Source organism: Physeter macrocephalus, chromosome 11 (assembly GCF_002837175.3).
Source record: "Physeter macrocephalus isolate SW-GA chromosome 11, ASM283717v5, whole genome shotgun sequence".
Taxonomy (NCBI): domain Eukaryota; kingdom Metazoa; phylum Chordata; class Mammalia; order Artiodactyla; family Physeteridae; genus Physeter; species Physeter macrocephalus.
Window position 1 is genome coordinate 179466316 of NC_041224.1, and position 16646 is coordinate 179482961.

At 48.7% G+C, this 16646-nt stretch overlaps 1 protein-coding gene across 15 annotated transcripts in view; it reads left to right on the top strand.

Moving 5' to 3' along the window:
* The window catches only part of PPP2R5C (protein phosphatase 2 regulatory subunit B'gamma), a 130958-nt gene that overhangs the window by 97460 nt on the left and 16852 nt on the right, over positions 1-16646 (top strand). For 10 of the 15 annotated variants that reach the window (XM_055088720.1, XM_055088723.1, XM_055088722.1 and 7 more), the window contains 7 exons: positions 4099-4209; positions 4432-4575; positions 5251-5313; positions 5402-5532; positions 10035-10094; positions 11883-11991; positions 13441-13494. In XM_055088720.1, the coding sequence (XP_054944695.1) occupies positions 4099-4209; positions 4432-4575; positions 5251-5313; positions 5402-5532; positions 10035-10094; positions 11883-11991; positions 13441-13494 (672 nt within the window). Of the gene's footprint in view, positions 1-4098; positions 4210-4431; positions 4576-5220; positions 5314-5401; positions 5533-10034; positions 10095-11882; positions 11992-13440; positions 13495-16646 lie in introns of all 15 variants that reach the window. The other 5 variants (XM_055088728.1, XM_055088733.1, XM_055088724.1 and 2 more) reach the window with 4 other exon arrangements.

Consider the following 16646-nt stretch of genomic DNA (forward strand, 5'->3'; position numbering starts at 1 on the left):
GGCAGCCCCCCCCCCCCCCCCCCCCCCCCCCCGCCAAAAAAAGAGAAAACCTTTGTGGTTTTAAACGGAGAACTGAATAATCAACCTTTCTTTCCTTGTTGTCTCTGAAATTAGATTATCAGCGTTTCTTTTTGGAGCGTATCTCTTCCTGTCTTAAACCTTTATATGTTCCACTGTACTGCACTTGTGTCACAGCATGAATATTTTATTACTTCACCCACTGGTGATGAATCTTACAGGTATAGAAAGGCTGCGTGTTATTGAATTGTGAGAATTTTGCATAAACACTTCTTGAGCCATTTTGGTTTGCATTTATTCAATAAATTTAGCAACTGGGAGAAGAACATCTGCAGGATCGTTTAAATACTGAAAGTAGAAATGTCAAGAAAGCTGTACAAGCAGGTGCTTCCTACTACCACGGTCCGTCCACGCCACACTCGGGGGCTGCGTGGGTCACATACGTGCACACCTGCACGCGTGGTGACGTGTCTGTTTCACACGTGCCCAGCGCAAAGAAAGGGTTTACCCTCTTTCAGCAGGTGAGAAAACCAAAGCTTGAGCAGGCTTCTCAGTCTCGGGTCCTGGTCTGAGTGAGAAGAGGGCCTGGCGAGGCTGCCCCCTGAGGCCACGCTGCCTCTCTCTGTGCAAGAGCTGATTCTAGCTCCGTGTCCAGGGATCACGGTGCGCTCCGAATCAGAGTGTCTCAGCCGAGAGGTTGTGATGCGTCTGCGTGATCCGCGTCAGATCTAAGACTTCTAGACCTACAGTAGAAACAGATTCCCTCTGGTTTCCATGGCGTGACGCCGACAACGGTCGCCTTCTGTGGCTCTCCGACTAAACTCCACGCACGTAGACAGCATGCAGATGTCAACACCACGGCACTCAACTGGTTTGACCCCTGAAGCTGCTGTGCTCAGAAACGTTGGTGGGTTAGTTGGAAGCCCACGGACAGCTCAAGGTGGCCTGCTTTTTGCTTTCTGCTCTTCAATCTACATATTAGTTTTTAGTATCTTTAGCCTTTTCTAGAGGTGAGCATTAAATTAATGTGGTAGGAAAAGAGGGTAGAAATTACAGTGTGAGGTTTTTGTTGTTGTGTGAAAGATATAACTTTTTATCCATTAGATTTGGCCAGTAATAAAACTTCCTGGTTCGAGGATGGTCATCCTCCCAGGACATGAAAAGGGGACTTTTGCATTCAAAGCAAGTTGGTGTGTGGCCCCTTGCAGGCCCCCTGACTTAGCACCTGGGATTCGGTGGCTGTGTAGCTGGTGCGGACGGGCTGTAGCTGACTGCACACTGTGCCGTGGGGCTTCAACCTGAGGCTGGGATCGTTAGCTTTACTACAGCAGGTTACTCAGGAATCTCAGCTGGCCGGGTGGATCAGTCAGAGTCCTTCCAGAGAAACAGAACCAGAAGGATGGAGACAGACAGAGACAGAAAGAGGGGTGGACGGATGGGTGGGTGGATTTTTGAGGAACTGTCTTATTATGCCTTGTGGAGTCAGACGGGGCAAGTCTGAACTCCGTGAGGCAGGCTCAGACGCTGCCATCCACAGTGGAATTACTTCTTCCTCAGGGAAACCAGTTTTGCTCTTAGAAGACTTTTCAACTGATTGGTTGAGGCCCACCCACGTTCTCCTTTACTTAAAGTCAGCTGATCTAGATGTGACCACAATTACTAAACGCCATCACAGTGACACTCAGATTGCTGTCTGATTGAATAATGGGTACTCTAAGCCGTCAGACGGGTACATTTTATTTTTTTCAGCCATCGCCTTTAATCACGATCTGTTATATCTCCCCTGCCCCTCTGGTTCCAGCTGTCGCACCTAGTTTATCGCTTCAATCCCCGACTCAGAACCTCATCTGTCCCCACCTTCCCCTTGGGCAGCCTGGCCGGCGAGGGACCTGAAGCGGGAGAGGAGGGGCCGAGGGCCGCAGCGCTTGTGCCTGATGTCCTGCGGCAGCCTGGCCTCTGCCCGGGCGGCGGCCCCTCCCAGGGGGCATCAGTGCTCCGGAGAGCGTTGGGCTTCCCAAAAGACCCTCCCTGAGGGGCAGCCATCCCCCCTTGTGCCCCAGCCTCCAGCCCCTGCCCGGGCGAGCTGACCGCTGCTCTCTCCCCCGACCCCCGCGGCCCTCACGTGCAGCCTCCGAGGTGGCCCGTGTGCGTGTGTGCTCCCCTCTAGGTGCCCTGTGCCACGATGTCACAGGCACTCGGGCAAGTCTCCCAGAGGGGCAGCGCGGCGGTGCCCACAGACACCTCTGCCCCCGGGGACGCGGCCTGGGTCCACGGTCCCCACCCTGGTCTCTGGGTGACTCTTGGAGCCCCCGATCACTGGCTTTGAGGGAGAGGATTGGGAAGCCCCCCCCAGGAGTGCTGCACCCCACAGAGGCCTTGAGCACCTTTCTGACCCTGTCCTCTCCACACTACACGGCCGGGGGTGACAGGGCTGGTTCTGCTGCCCCCATCCCCACCCCGCAGGCCCGGAGGAGTCGGGGGCTGGGCTCCTATCGTCCCCTTCTTCTGTTCTGTGGGCTTTTGGATCGGGGGCCCCGGGGACCAGCGATGGAGGACGCACCCCTTCTACCTGACAACACCTGTCCCAGCCTGTGTTCGCCGGTCACTATGGTTTGGGAGGCCTCTTGCGGGGCCCTGTGCACACACCCCATTCACCGGTTCCAGACCTCCTCTTCTTTTTACTTACGTCAGAGGAGCATTACTCATATTTCTATTAAAAGATTCCTTTCATTCCTTGTTTCTGGCGTTTAGTTACTTGTTCCAGCCATTCTTTGTTGCTCCCGTTCCTGGACTGTCTGCGTCTGCTCCTGTCTCACGACGCAGAGAGCAAACATTTGATGCTCGGAGCTTCTAGAGCCCAGGACTTGGGGAGTGTGTGTTTTTCTTCATGGAAAATGGCGTTGCAGGAAGACAGGATAAAACAAAACGGGTGCCATGGAGTTTTAGCTTGGTCTTTACAAGACTGTAATCTGAACAGCCAGGTTTGCTCTGAACTCACCGTAGAGACCCTCGCTGTTGTAGTGGAGTCGGATTCCATCTTGTAGGTCGGGTGTTTTGATTCTGTGCTTCTGGGCTTGGAAGGACGGAGGGCTTTTTTTGATGACTGGAGTCGAGCTCTGTAACTGGCATATGGCGTGTTCGAAGATTCGGTGAGGTAACATATTTAAACTGACTCCGAAAGAAACATAGGTTATAAATTGGTGATAGTGAAAAACTAGACTTCTCCATTTATATCAGGAACCTGTCAATATATGTTGTGCTTTTTCGATATTAACCACACAGGCAGTAAAATGTACCTGTGCTCCAAAGAATTGTGGATTTTATGTAGAAAACATCTGTTGTAAATAAAGCACGCTGATTTTTATGAAACGGAGATTGATTGGAGCCTGGGGTGGGGGAGAGTGGTGAGGGACAGTCCAGGGTGGAGAGCAGAGAAGAGGGCCGTGAGGCATGCAAGGGAATCGTCCACACTCCAGAGGAGTCTCCTCTTCGCGTGTCCCGTCCAGTCCCTGGGCACACGGACCACGCTGTCCCGTGACGTGACGACTCCTCTCCTTGCTACCGTTGCGGCCCTTTCTCTGGAAACGACCCTCTAGCCGCCCACCTGGAAGTTACTCTGTCTTGTCGCTCGCTGTCACTGCAGAGGACTTTGGCAGGGAAGCTGTGCACAACCTCTGAAGCGGCCTCTGCCATTTTCTCACCGTGTTCACTTCTTTGATCTCTGCTGTTTCTTTCGTAATCTCACCCTTTTCTTACTAGCGCTTTGAACTTTCTCCTTGCTCTGCACTTGCTGGATATAACAAAGGCCTTAGGTGTCATCCCTGCCCATCAGCATCTGTTGGCACTGGTTATCTGAAAGGTCAGGCAGGAACCTTGGTGGCTGGCTGTCCACGGCCGTGGGTCTAGCCGTGGCTTTGACCCCGGCTCTCAGGACCCACACCACTTCTGAATTTTGAGAATAAGGACGAGCCAGGTAACCACTGGAAGCAGTTATCATTAGAACTCCTTAAGGTTGTTTTAAATGTTCTCTGTAAATATTTTTAATGTCCTGGTTATAATTATAGGATATGTGGATTTTAGTTTGCAGTTAACATGTTTCGAACATTACCACCTTCCTCCAACCCTACGGGAGCAGAATTTGACCCAGAGGAAGATGAGCCAACGTTAGAAGCAGCCTGGCCTCACCTGCAGGTACTGGACTCTGGGGGTGCACCAGAAACAGAAGGGCGGGGGTCAGCGTGGGGTCGGGGGGTCCTCCGAAGCAGGAGCCCTGGGCCTGGGCCTCTCCAGCTGGTCGCAGATGGGCCTCTGCACTTCGGTGTCATAGACCCTGCAAACCTGTACATGTGAGAGAAGTCTTTTAGCAAAAGAGAGAACATTTAATGGCTTTCTGTTTGTTTGGACACTCGGCAGAAACTACAAAGATACAGAATTGTCCGTGTATTTTCACTGAAAGTGACCGTGGAATTGAGGTCGGAGGTCTTGCAAACATGGAGGTCTTGCAAACATTTCTCGGTTTGTGTGCCTGCTGTGCGCCCCAGGCCCATCTGCTTGACTGATATCTTTTTTTCTAACACGGTTTTAAGGAGGAAGGTTGATTGGGCAGGGCGCATGCCCCCGAGCTAGATCGGGAGGTCAGGGTCGGCTGAAGGAGGGGAGCCGGGGAGGTGAAAAACCTGGGAAGGAGCTCGATGGGGAACAGACAGGAAGGGCCATATCGGCAGCAGAACGTCCCCTCCCACAGTGTCATGTGTAACCATTCATGAAGGGGGAGGAACGTCCCGGCCCGGGTGACTGTGTCTGTGACCTGCTCACCTAACACTCCTAGCTTCCTGTCCACCTGGCTTTCTGCCAGGAAGGACACTTGGAGGTGACAGGCTGCAAATCCCACCTGGAATTTGGTCACAGCCCGGCTTATGGCTGCTGTGCACTGTGGTCTCTGAGCATTGGTGACAACAGCCATGGAAATCATTTGTTTAAATGCCATTTAAGGATATAGTCTGTGGTTCTTAGCTAATAAATAAAACAATTACCATCATCAGTTATAATTAAGCCACGTGACTTGACATAAATCCTTTAGATATGTGCCCTTTTTTTTAAGGCTGATATTTGCAGACAAAGATTCAACTCATGGTGTATTTTTAATCTCCATTTAATAAAATACCATGCTATTTGACTCATTGTGGTTTTTTTTCCTCCTAGCTTGTTTATGAGTTTTTCTTAAGATTTTTAGAGTCTCCAGATTTCCAACCTAATATAGCGAAGAAATATATTGATCAGAAGTTTGTATTGCAGGTAAGGTACAAGTTAGCTGAAACTACAAACGCTCTAATCTACCATTAGAGAGAATACCGCATCACTGAGTGTCTTTTTCTTCTTGAAGCTTTTAGAGCTCTTTGACAGTGAAGATCCTCGCGAGAGAGATTTTCTTAAAACTACCCTTCACCGAATCTATGGAAAATTCTTAGGCTTAAGAGCTTACATCAGAAAACAGATAAATAATATATTTTATAGGTAAGTCAGTGTGGGGGTGACATTTCCCTTTATGCGTGCCGACGCCCCGGTTCACATCCGCGCCCCACCTCATCGTTTCCTTTAGCAAAGTGGCTGAGGAGCAGGCATGGCTGCTTCTGAGCAGCTGGCTGGTCGTGTGCAGGCGGGCCCCCGTCTGCACCTCCGCCTCTGCGCTGGGCAGGGCCCCCTTCCCTCTGTGCCTGCTTCCCTCCTTCCGCCCGCCCCCCAGCTCACACCCGCTGTTTGTTCCGGCTTTTACCGGCAGGCCCAGCCACCCTGAATGTGGTTCCTTCTGGATGTGGATGAATCGATCCATCCAGAGCCAGCGGTTTCCTCGCGCCTGTGTGGTGCTCGTTCCTCCCCGTTGGGTCTCAGTGAAAGAAGGAAGGAGTGAGGCGTGAAGGGGGGAACCTTTGGAGACTCCCGCCGCGCACTGCTGGAAGCGGTGGCTGAGGCAGCGCGGTGTTCAGCGGTCGCAGCATCCCCAGGCCTGCAGGGCCGCCGAGGCCTGGCTCTGTTTTAGTGGGGAGGGCCCCGCCCCAGGGCTCCTGGAGGAATGTTCTGGCCGTCCAGCTCCGTGTTCAGCCTGACCCCGTGACCCCTCACACAGCCTCCCTGTCGCCACCCCTCTGAGTCTCAGGTCTTAACGCCCCTCCGTCCGCCAACTCCCATGCCGACACGCTCCTTGGACGAGCGGGTGTAGGTCCTGGGCGAGCCCTCGGGTGCCCCTCAGGCTCCGGGCTCCTTCTACACCAGGGCCTCGCAGCCTCGCTTGATCCTCCTGGAACGTTCTCACTTTCCCTTCCACCAGCCCTTCTCCTCACCCTCCCAGGCTTCCGGAGACATCCCTGCACCAGGAAGGCCCGCAGCTTGGCGGACGGTCCGGCCTCCTGAGAGGGCAGGCATCGAGCCAGCGCTTATCTCACAGCCCCAGCTTCCCGCCTGGCTCCTGGGGGCTCCAGATAAACGTTGATGGATGAAACCGTTAGCGTGGTTTCTTCTCTGTCCCTGGAACGCTCGCTGCACGAGCAGTTGACTCCGTGAGTTTTTAGGGGACAGCTTACCCCACATGCCCCTCACTCCAGGATGCCGCAGGTAGTGTTGAGTCCTGGCGGTGACGGGCGGCCTGTCCCTGCTGTCCCTTGCCCTGCCCGCCTGCAGTCGGAAGGTCCAGCACCCCCCTTATCTTCGCACGTGATGTGGCCTTTAGGTGTCGGAACCTCCACCTCGCACGTGGCTTCCCTTCAGACTCGCTCCAAGCTCCCCACGGCCCGTTTATATGATGGAGCCCAGGCTGGACACACCGGCTTAGGTGGTGGCATCGTGTTTCCTAAATGTTATATTCCTATTTTGTATTTCTTGGTGTCGTGTTTCCTTTTTAACAAGATTGTTCCTTGGCCGACGTACTTATCTATCAAAGCGTAGCATACACTGTTTAATCAACAGCGGACAGGTAGGATTTCAGTTCCAGTCTTTTAGGCTAAAATGGAAGCTCTGCCTGAAGGTTTCTTCCCTGCTCACGTAGGTTCTGTGCAGAATCACCAGTCAGTGCCTGCGTGAAGGAGGTAGAGAATGCCTCATACCTTAAGGAACCTTGACTTAGTAACTGAACTACCTGACTAGGCTGTTGTTCAGAAGTTGCAGAGCGCAGCTCGGCTCTCACTGAGCACTCAGGGCTGGAGTGTGTGGTGTCCTCATTTTGTTTTCAGGAGTCTTTTCTGTAAAAACCGTGCTTGATGCGTACGATCAGGAGGAAGCAGGTTCTGTGGATTCCACAACCGGCCTGGGTCTCCACCTTCAGCACCGCCCCCTCCTCATTCCATGTGAGAAAAATTGCAAATGATCTCGAGAGCGATATTCCGCTCATCTGCGTTCCACGTGGTGTAGCTACGGCTGGTTAGACAGTATTGCAGGCGTGTTTGGTTGACCTTCCTGAAAGTGTTAGTGTGAGGTTCCTACTTACGTCTGTGGGTTCTCACTCCAGTCAGCATCTTCGCAGGTGAGTTGAACGCAGCTCTGGGTGAGGGATCGTGCCTGCTTGGCAAACAGTGGAGCCTGAAGTTGGGTGGCAGCGGGGGCCTGGGCTTCAGTTCTCCCTGCCGCTGCCGAACAAACCCCGCGGCCTGGGCGCTTAAATCAGCTGTTTGCCATCCCTCTCGTTGTGTGACCTGCCCGGGGCTCCGTGAACTGAATGGCTGGCCCCAGGCAGAGTTCTGCAGTGGCTGCCAGAGCTCCTCAGGGCTTGGCCGGGCCTGATGCGGACCGGCCTCGCCCCTTTGTATCGATAGAGCCACTCAGGGAATTGAGGACAGCCCAGCTTCGAGGGCGAGTGACTTCCACCTCTGCGTGTGAGACACAGAACACGTCCTCCTGGAGGGAGAGGAATAGACGGCGTCCGTTTTGGAGACTGTCCTTCACAGGCAGGTTCCAGCTCAGTTTGGGGAGAGTCCTAGTTCCTTTTTGCTGAAAGAGGGAGGAACACTGTAGCCTGCTCTGCATGGGCCCTTAGGGCTTCCTTCCTGTTTTGCACCCCGCTTTCTTGTTTCCCTCCGGAGAAAGAAAGAAGGGGAACTACACGTACATTCTCTTTCCTATACCTACTCCAAATCTACAGAGTAATCAGGAATGAAGAATTGACCCATGAGGATGTAGCAGTGTTGATCCAGGAAAGCAAAATGGCTTTTGGCTGAAGGCTGTCCTTATTTAAACGTTAGTACTGCTGGAGACAGATCACAGGTGGTACCCAGGGGCTCAGCCACCTCCGCATGCCAGAAGCCGGCGCCAAGCACCTAGGCTTCAGGCGCCTCGCCCACCTGCCGCCTGCACAGCCCTCCAGGTGTAAACAAGAGGAAGAGGGACTGAAATTGGGTCGTTGCACTATTACTTTGTACATCTAAACTGTTTTAAGTATTTCAAATAAAACAGGTGAAGTGAAGGGAGCCTCAGGTGGAGTTTCAGAAACAAACTAAAGCGCCTCCCCGTGTAGATGCCCAGGGAGGCTGGGGCTCCCACGAGGCCGGCTTTCCATCTCAGGGCAGGGGCAGTGGCGGGGCCGACGTGTCTGAGGCTGACACGGGTGCCCCACGCGCAGCGCAGCCTGTCCCCTGCTGCCCTTGATCTGACCAGCCGGGCTGCCGGGGTCCCTCACGGGCACTTTCCTGCCTCGGCTCTGTGCTGTGGCCACGTTTGTTTCCCTGTCACTGTGTCTTGCTGCTCCGTGGTTCTGACCCCGGTCCCTGTGGTCTCAACTCCGATCTGTCTAAGCTGGTGTCCGAGCCTCCGCGTGCCTGCCTTGCCCGCCCGTCGCCCACCTTTGTTCTAGACAAAATGGGCTCTCTCCTCGCTCCACACGCCCCCCCTTTGAAAGATCTGTCAAAAACCTAGAGACGTTAGACCCGCTTCTCAGGAGTACGTCACACTTTGTGGGTGTTTGACCTGTTCTGGACCTTAAGGTCACTCTTCCGTTTGTTTCAAACAGGGACAATGAAAAATTCTAATCATCACAAACACTTATTTTTGGCCTAGAGCTGGCTCTAAACTAGTAGTTTTTGTCTGATAGGCAGGAACCGTTTTCAGACCCCAGACACCTCTTGCTTCAGGCAGAATTCGCTGTGTGTGTTGGTTTAGCCTGACTCCAGGTGAGCCAGGCTGTGGGGCAGGAGCAGGTCGTTTCTGAGGAATCCTTGGAGAGAGAAGATGCTTTCCTGTTTCCTGTCCCTGTTCCCTCTCCCTGGGCCCAGTTTATTCAGCAGTCGTGGTTCAAGCACCGGTCAGATGCCAGGCTCGGCCCTAGCACCAGGGACACAGTAACAATAAGTGCCCGTCCCCATCCTCAGGCTGACACAGGGTGCAGGAGCTGCTGGGAGCCCCAGGGAGCATGCACGGGGGCCCCGAGGGAGCGGTTTCTTGGGGCAAGTGAGTCGGGCTGCTCAGATGGGGGTTTCAGAAGATGGCACTTGAAGCAGCATAGGGAAAGTGTGAGGTGTCAGTGAGGAAGCAGGGGAGACGACCCCAGTGGTGAGGAAGTAACTTGTACCCTTTGCAGAGACTGTGCTAAATATTGGAGGCTTTAAAATTGAGTCAGAGGTCAACTTAGGTTGAAATGCAGCAAGAAATAAAATGGATTAAGGGATGGACAGAGAGATGTATGTGTGATAAAGCAAATAGCAAGTTGTTCGCTGCCAGATCTGGGCGGTTGAAACACAGGTGTTCACTGTAAATATCTTTTCACTTGATGTTTGAGACTTTCAAAATGAAACATTAGGGAGAAATTTGAGCAAGCCCATGCTCTCTGCCCGCCAAGTGTGCATGTCCAGGCTTTGAGGAGTCTCTCTGGTAACAATTAGCAGTGCCCCCAGACAGTGTTCACAAATAGATTTGCTTATTGTTGCCTGGCTACGTGGTTTTCTTCCTAAAAGCATTGTTTTCTTATTCAGAGGATTTTAGTCTTTTCCAGCCATTATTTCAGTGTCTAATTCTAAATGACAAATTGCTTTTTCTAGATTTATTTATGAAACAGAGCATCACAATGGCATAGCAGAATTACTGGAAATACTGGGAAGGTAAGTTGTCTCTTTGTTATTGGTAGCAAAAGGCCTTAGATGGAATTTATGCCAAAATGATCCAGTTCATTGCATTCCACAGCCCCCTCCCCAAGGCAAGGCAATCTAAACGGTTCTCTAAAAGGGCGTAAAGAAGCCTCACTTAATGGCCGGGGCTGGTGAGCTCTTGGATCAGAACTAAATGACACTAAATGACAAACCTCTCCCATCCCTATGGCTCCATACATAGATTCTGTTTCATGTACCTCAGGAGCATTACTATGGGAACACAGTTTCAATTATTTCCTCAAGAGCAGTGTTAAAAATAGTTACATTAAGAAGGTTTATATTTGACACTTAGAAGAAGAATAGGTCGTTTATTGTACATTTGGGGTATCGAGTAAATGCTAATGTGTTGCTTTGATTTTATAAATTTTTCATATGTATACTTATAAAATAATTAACATTTCAAAATTTCATCGTCTTAATCCAGGTAGAGTTCTTGCTTGCTATCTTTTTTTTTTTTTTTTTTTTTTTTTTTTAATCAATGACCTATAGGTTTTCTGTCAGACCTCCTAACTCACTGATGCCCAAACTGAGTTCCTCAGGGTTCCACGGCTGAATAAGCTTGGAAGTGCTTTTCCCCAGCACCTTACTTGGGGATTCAGTGTCTGTTAGCAGCTAAAGGTTTTGAGGAGTCCTGCAGGGAAGAAACTGTACTCGTGGTTCGTCTAGTGATTCCCAGAACTATCTGAACACAGTAAGCTTGTTGTCATGTGGTGGATCTGTGGTCCAGCCCTTCTGAGAACAGCTCTCCTCGCTGTTTCAGATATGGTGTAAAACAAATGACGGTCCTCGTGGAGAACTCTACACTGACACATTCCCGGGTTTCTCTCTCCCAGCAGAGTGTAGTGAGTGCTTGAGTGGGTGCCCTTACCAGCTGGCCGGCCTTACTTAACCACTCTCGCCTCCCGTTTCCTTATCTATAAAATGGAAAGATGCTCATATTCACGTCTGAGGTTGTTGCGAGGCTGGGGTGAACTGAGTAAAGTGTCCAGAGAGCCTGCCACACCGCACGCAGGGGCCTCAGAGGTCCTCTCCTGTCCCCTCATTTGAACGCACACACCATCCTGGAGGCCACTTCAGGCTAACCCTGCCTGCAGCTCCCATGTGCCCCAGTCTCATGAAGGAGGGACCAATTTAGAAATCGCTTGAGCTGCTTCTACAGCTCGCAGGAACCTACCTCGTTATAAAGCCAAATAGATAAAATACTTGATGTCACAAACAAAAGCTTCAGCTTGGAGGTTAAGAGCAGGGGACCCCCTTTCCTTGCGGAAGGGAACAGCTTTCTTGTTGATTTTGAAACAACGCCAATTTGCACACTCAGACTCTGTTCTGCCAGCACTAGCATAATGAGGCAGGATTTCTCTGGGAAAGTGTGAATTCCCAAAGATGGTGAAGGCCGGAGTGAGGTGCTGCTGTTCCACCCCAGCTACTACCCGGTCTTCATGGCCCTGCCTAAGGAAGGAGGTTTTGCCCCCAGACACTCCTGCGCTTCTCGGTAGCTCCCTGCAAACTCAGAATTTTTAAATTGTCCTGTAGTTACAAGATAAAAATGACTGTGCTTCCCTGAAGGTATTTAATGATCTTTTAATTTCTGCTGCTCTCCTCCCTCCTTTTTTCCGACACACATAGTTTGCTTGCTGGTTTTCATGCTGAAAACAAAAGCTGAAAGAAAAACAGAAAGATTATGTTTTTTAATCGGGAATTTGTAAATATTCAAACTTTGGATAAATTCTGTTTTCACAGTATAATTAATGGATTTGCCTTACCACTAAAAGAAGAGCACAAGATTTTCTTATTGAAGGTGTTATTACCTTTGCACAAAGTGAAGTCTCTGAGCGTCTACCATCCTCAGGTAAGCGCTCCTCCCGTGGTGTTGGTGGGCCCCAGGAAGGAGCTTGTCCGTCTCTGCTTGGACATCAGTGAACTCAGGATATTGAGCCCCAGCCTCTAACTGGGAGTGTTTTGTCTCCTCTCTCACAGTGTTGACTTGGGTGTCAGGGTTCTGGTGGTGAGTGAAAGGATGAGGGAGTAAAGAGAGATTGCTTTTGAGAAAATCAGAAAAACCTCAGGAAAGGAGAATTTCAAAATTGGTTGTAAATACTGAGAAGGGAGTGGCTCACGCGATGAAGGGGTCCAGGAAGACCTCTCAGGAAGGCTTCCTGTGGTGGGATTGAAACCTAGCACCTCAAAGACAACGCCTCTGTGTCCACGGCCAGTAAAATGGCTTAAGAAAAAGTTGTTTGGGGACTTCCTGGCGGTCCAGTGGTTAGGGCTCCGTGCTTCCACTGCAGGGGGCATGGGTTCGATCCCTGGTCAGGGAGCTAAGATCCTGCATCCTGTGCAGCGTGGCCAAAAAAAAAAAAAAAAAAAAAAAAAGTATATATTTCAAAAAAGAAAAGAAAGAAAGAAAGAAAAAGGGTATTTAAAAAAAAAAAAAAAAAAAACTGGGGGGTTTTTATAACTTTGTGGTTATACTGAAAACCTGATCCATAAGTGGTTTCTGACTGGTTGGTCAGCTGCGTTTCCCCAGGAAGTCTACGTTTTCCTTCACTCTCAACTATTCTAAGTTCCGTGCAGATAGAACGTAAGCTACACTGACTGCAGTGCAGAAGGTTCTGGGGAGATGCCCGCCGTCACTGTGGGTGCAGGGCGGGTGGGCCCCACATCTGGGTCCAAGGACCAGGAACCCCCATGCTGCGGGACCTCCCTCGGGGAGTTTGCCTCTTGGCATCAGAAGGTGTATCCTTAGATGATTCTAATGACACTGGCTTCCTGGGAAATCTTTTACTTGGAGTTTTTTCCTCTGATTCCTATTAACTGCTAATATCTTTACATCCAGCCAGTTTGTTATCATGTTAGTTGTTCTGTATTAGAAATTAATAGTTTAGGAATTTAAGATGGAGACAGATTTTAATTTGCTTTTTCCCAGCGGTCAGATTACTTGTCCATTACAGTCTCCAAAAAGGGCACCAGAAAACTCCCAGCAAACCTGGCCTGGCTTGTCGGCGTTGGTCTAAACGACTGTTTCCTGGTTTATTTTAGCTTTCTGATGTTCCTTTTGCAGTTGGTCTGTGTTGCACGTTGATCCTGGGGTCCCTCCCTCAGAGCCCCTCCCAGAGCCTCCGGCGGGGCCAGTGGACGGAGCCTGTGTCCACCCAGGAGAAGGGCTGTGGGGGACAGCGCAGGCAGGGGACAGCGCTGATCACGTCCGGCCCTGTCTCCCCACAGGAAGATGTCTAGCGGTGATACAGGATTTCCATGTTAAAATGGAATATTAATACTTTTTCTCCTCTTACTGTAGCTGGCATACTGTGTAGTGCAGTTTTTAGAAAAGGACAGCACCCTCACTGAACCGGTAAGTACACCCTCTCTGGTCAGGGCCTTGTGATATAGTGTGTGTGTCTTAAGTGTCAGTATCGCAGTCTGGCTGCTTCACCAAGACAGCTTCTTCATCTTAAGTTATAACACTAGTAAACACAAACTGATTTCATTCCTGTGTTACAAGTTTTCAAACTGTAGTGATTTTAATTACAAGTTCCCTTGTCGAAGTGATTGTTCATGTAAGAAGATGGCCGTCTTATCCCTCGTTGCATGTGACTCTGAACGGCATCCTGCTAAATCATGTGCGGTTTAATACTCCCACGTCCCTTGGTTTAACAGCACAGATCACTGACTTCAGTCGGAGGAATTGTAGCAAGGATTCAACATGCTTGTACTAAAGAGATTTTACTGTCTTGAAAATTCTTTCCAAGTTATAGTGTCACTATTTTATGATCATTGGATCATAAATGAACGTTAGATTGCTACTGGTCAGTGTTTAGATTTCTAAGTTTCTTGGCATTTTATCTTTATTAAAAATAAAAAGCCTATTGTAGCCAAGATTCACAAAGTCGGGTGTGTCAGGTGCCAGTTGAAGCGTTTGAATAAATACACTTTTTTATCAGCTTTATTGAGACGTAATTCACATGCCATACAGCTCACCCACTTAAAATGTATGATTCATATGGTAGACCTAGGTTTTATATTTCTTGTGAACCCAATCAGGAACTAGAATATAGCCTAGAATATAGTCCTATACATATAATATATCCTTAGAAAATACTTAGTAGTAATTTGATATTTATTAGCATCATGATGTAAATTATATTTCTTGTGAACCCAATCAGGAACTAGAATATAGCCTAGAATATAGTCCTATACACATAATATAATCCTTAGAAAATACGTAGTAGTAATTTGATAATTACTAGCGTCATGATTTAAATTAGTAGATATAGTACAGGAACAAATTTTGTTCTGTATGTGACCTGCTTTTCATAGGATGGTACACAATTACTTTTGTTTACTTCTCACCAGCCGTCTTGCACTTTGCAATTTGGGGTTTTAGTCCTCAGCATTAAAATGTTTTTGGTATTCCTTCCTGTTCCAGGACAAAAATCAGAAAAATCAAAGGTATTTGTTTAATAAATTGCTGTACTTAAAAAAAAAAAGGTATGATTCAATGGTTTTTGATATATTAGGTTATTAATGTTTTCAATTGTGGTAAAATATACTATATAACAAACTATGCTGTTGTAAGTGTACAGTTCAGTGGCATTAATTACATTCACACTGTTGTGCACCTGTCACCACTATTTCTAAAACTTTATCATTGCCCCAAACAGCAACTCTGTCTTCATTAAATCGTAACTCCCCACTTACCCTCCCCCCCTCCCCCGATAACCTCGAGTCTACTTTCTGTCTGTGAATTTGACTGCTCTAGATACCTTGTGTAAGTGGAATCATACAGGATTTGTCCTTCTGTGACTGGCTTATTTCACTCAGCGTAATTTGCTCAAGGTTCACCTATATTGTTGCGTGTGTCAAAAATTCATTCCTTGTTGTGGCTGAATAGTATTCTGTTGTATGGCTAGACCACATTTTGTTTATTCATTCATCTGTCAATGGAAATTTGAGTTGTTTCCACATTTTGGCTGTCGTGAATAATACTGCTGTGAACATGTGTGTGCAAATCCCTGCTTTCAGTCCCTTTGGGTATATACCCAGTAGTGGGATTGCTGAATCATATGGTAATTCTGTGGTTAGCCTTTTGAGGAAATGCCATACCATTTTCCACAGCAGCTGCACCATTTTGCATTCCCATCGGCGGTGCACAAGGGTTCCAGTTAATCCACGTCCTCGCCAGCACTTGTTATTTTCCATTCTTTTTTATAATAACCATCCTAGTGAGTGTTTTTCGATTTGCATTTCCCCAATGACTAGTGACCTTGGGCATCTTTACACATGTGTGTTGGCCATTTGTGTTTCTTCTTTGGAGAAATATCTTTAAATTCATTGCCCGTTTTTTAATTGGGTTGTTTTTACTATTGAGTAACAAAGCAAGAAGTATTAGATGCTAGTTTAAACATTTGAACACTCTTTTAAAAGTCACTGTTGGACCAGAAAAGGTAAATATTGTAATTCCTGAGTCTTTCCTGTCCCTTTAGTGGTCTTTCACAGGTTTCTTGTGAAATTGTAATTTTTATAGTTAAAAAAATAGAAATTCTTAATACTGTATTCTTGAATTAAACTGCTTCTGATGTCTCCTTTCTTTTTAAGCTTTTAAATTCTATGTGTAGCCTCCCCCCATCGCACTCCAAAACTCAGGAAAAGCCCCTGGTCATATCCCTCAGCTGCTGCCTGCGGAGGTGGTGGAGGCTGCCCTGCTCTGCAGCCCCTTTCAGAGTGACCCATCCCTGTACCGCATCCCTGGGGTCTCCTCGCGCCTCTGCCTCAGCTCTGTCCAACATTCTGGAAGCCCCCAAGAAAGTGTACCAAATCTTATCAGACTGCAGTATCACACAAAGTATTTACTCCAATTTAGGGTGAGGATGTGTTATTTTATCCTCCTACTAAACTGAAGACATGTTCAGATAAGGAAAGAAAAATGAGAAGGCACTGATCATTTAAAAAGCCCTCTTTAATATTTTTCTTCAGTGGTGACACATCCTTATTCCTATCTGTATTTGATGGTCTTCTCCAAACTAAAGTACCATGTGAAGAAATCCTAACACATACCCTGCCCTTTTCCTACTTCAAAAATAAGGAGAGAAAGCGTATGCAGTTTTCTGCTATGAGTTTTCTTGGTGCATATTTCTCATACTCTCTAGTGGCTAAAGAATTCACCGCATGTTACCCCACATTTCTCACGGACTAAGGCTCTCCCCCCAAGCCCACTCCCTGCAGGTCCCGCCCCGCCCCCGTCTGTCAGAACCTGGTCCTAATCCTGCTCCGGCAGGACTCAGCGAGCGCATCCGCCCTCTTCTGTCTTCCACCTGAAAGTGACATGAAAGCTGATAGAGTTTATAAATTCCCACTAATAAAGCTAATACAGCTTTGCAGGCGTGAGGGCTCTTTTTTTTTTTTTTTTTTTTTTTTTTTTTTTTTTTTTTTTGCGGTACGCGGGCCTCTCACTGTTGCGGCCCCTCCCGTTGCGGAGCACAGGCTCCGGACGCGCAGGCTCAGCGG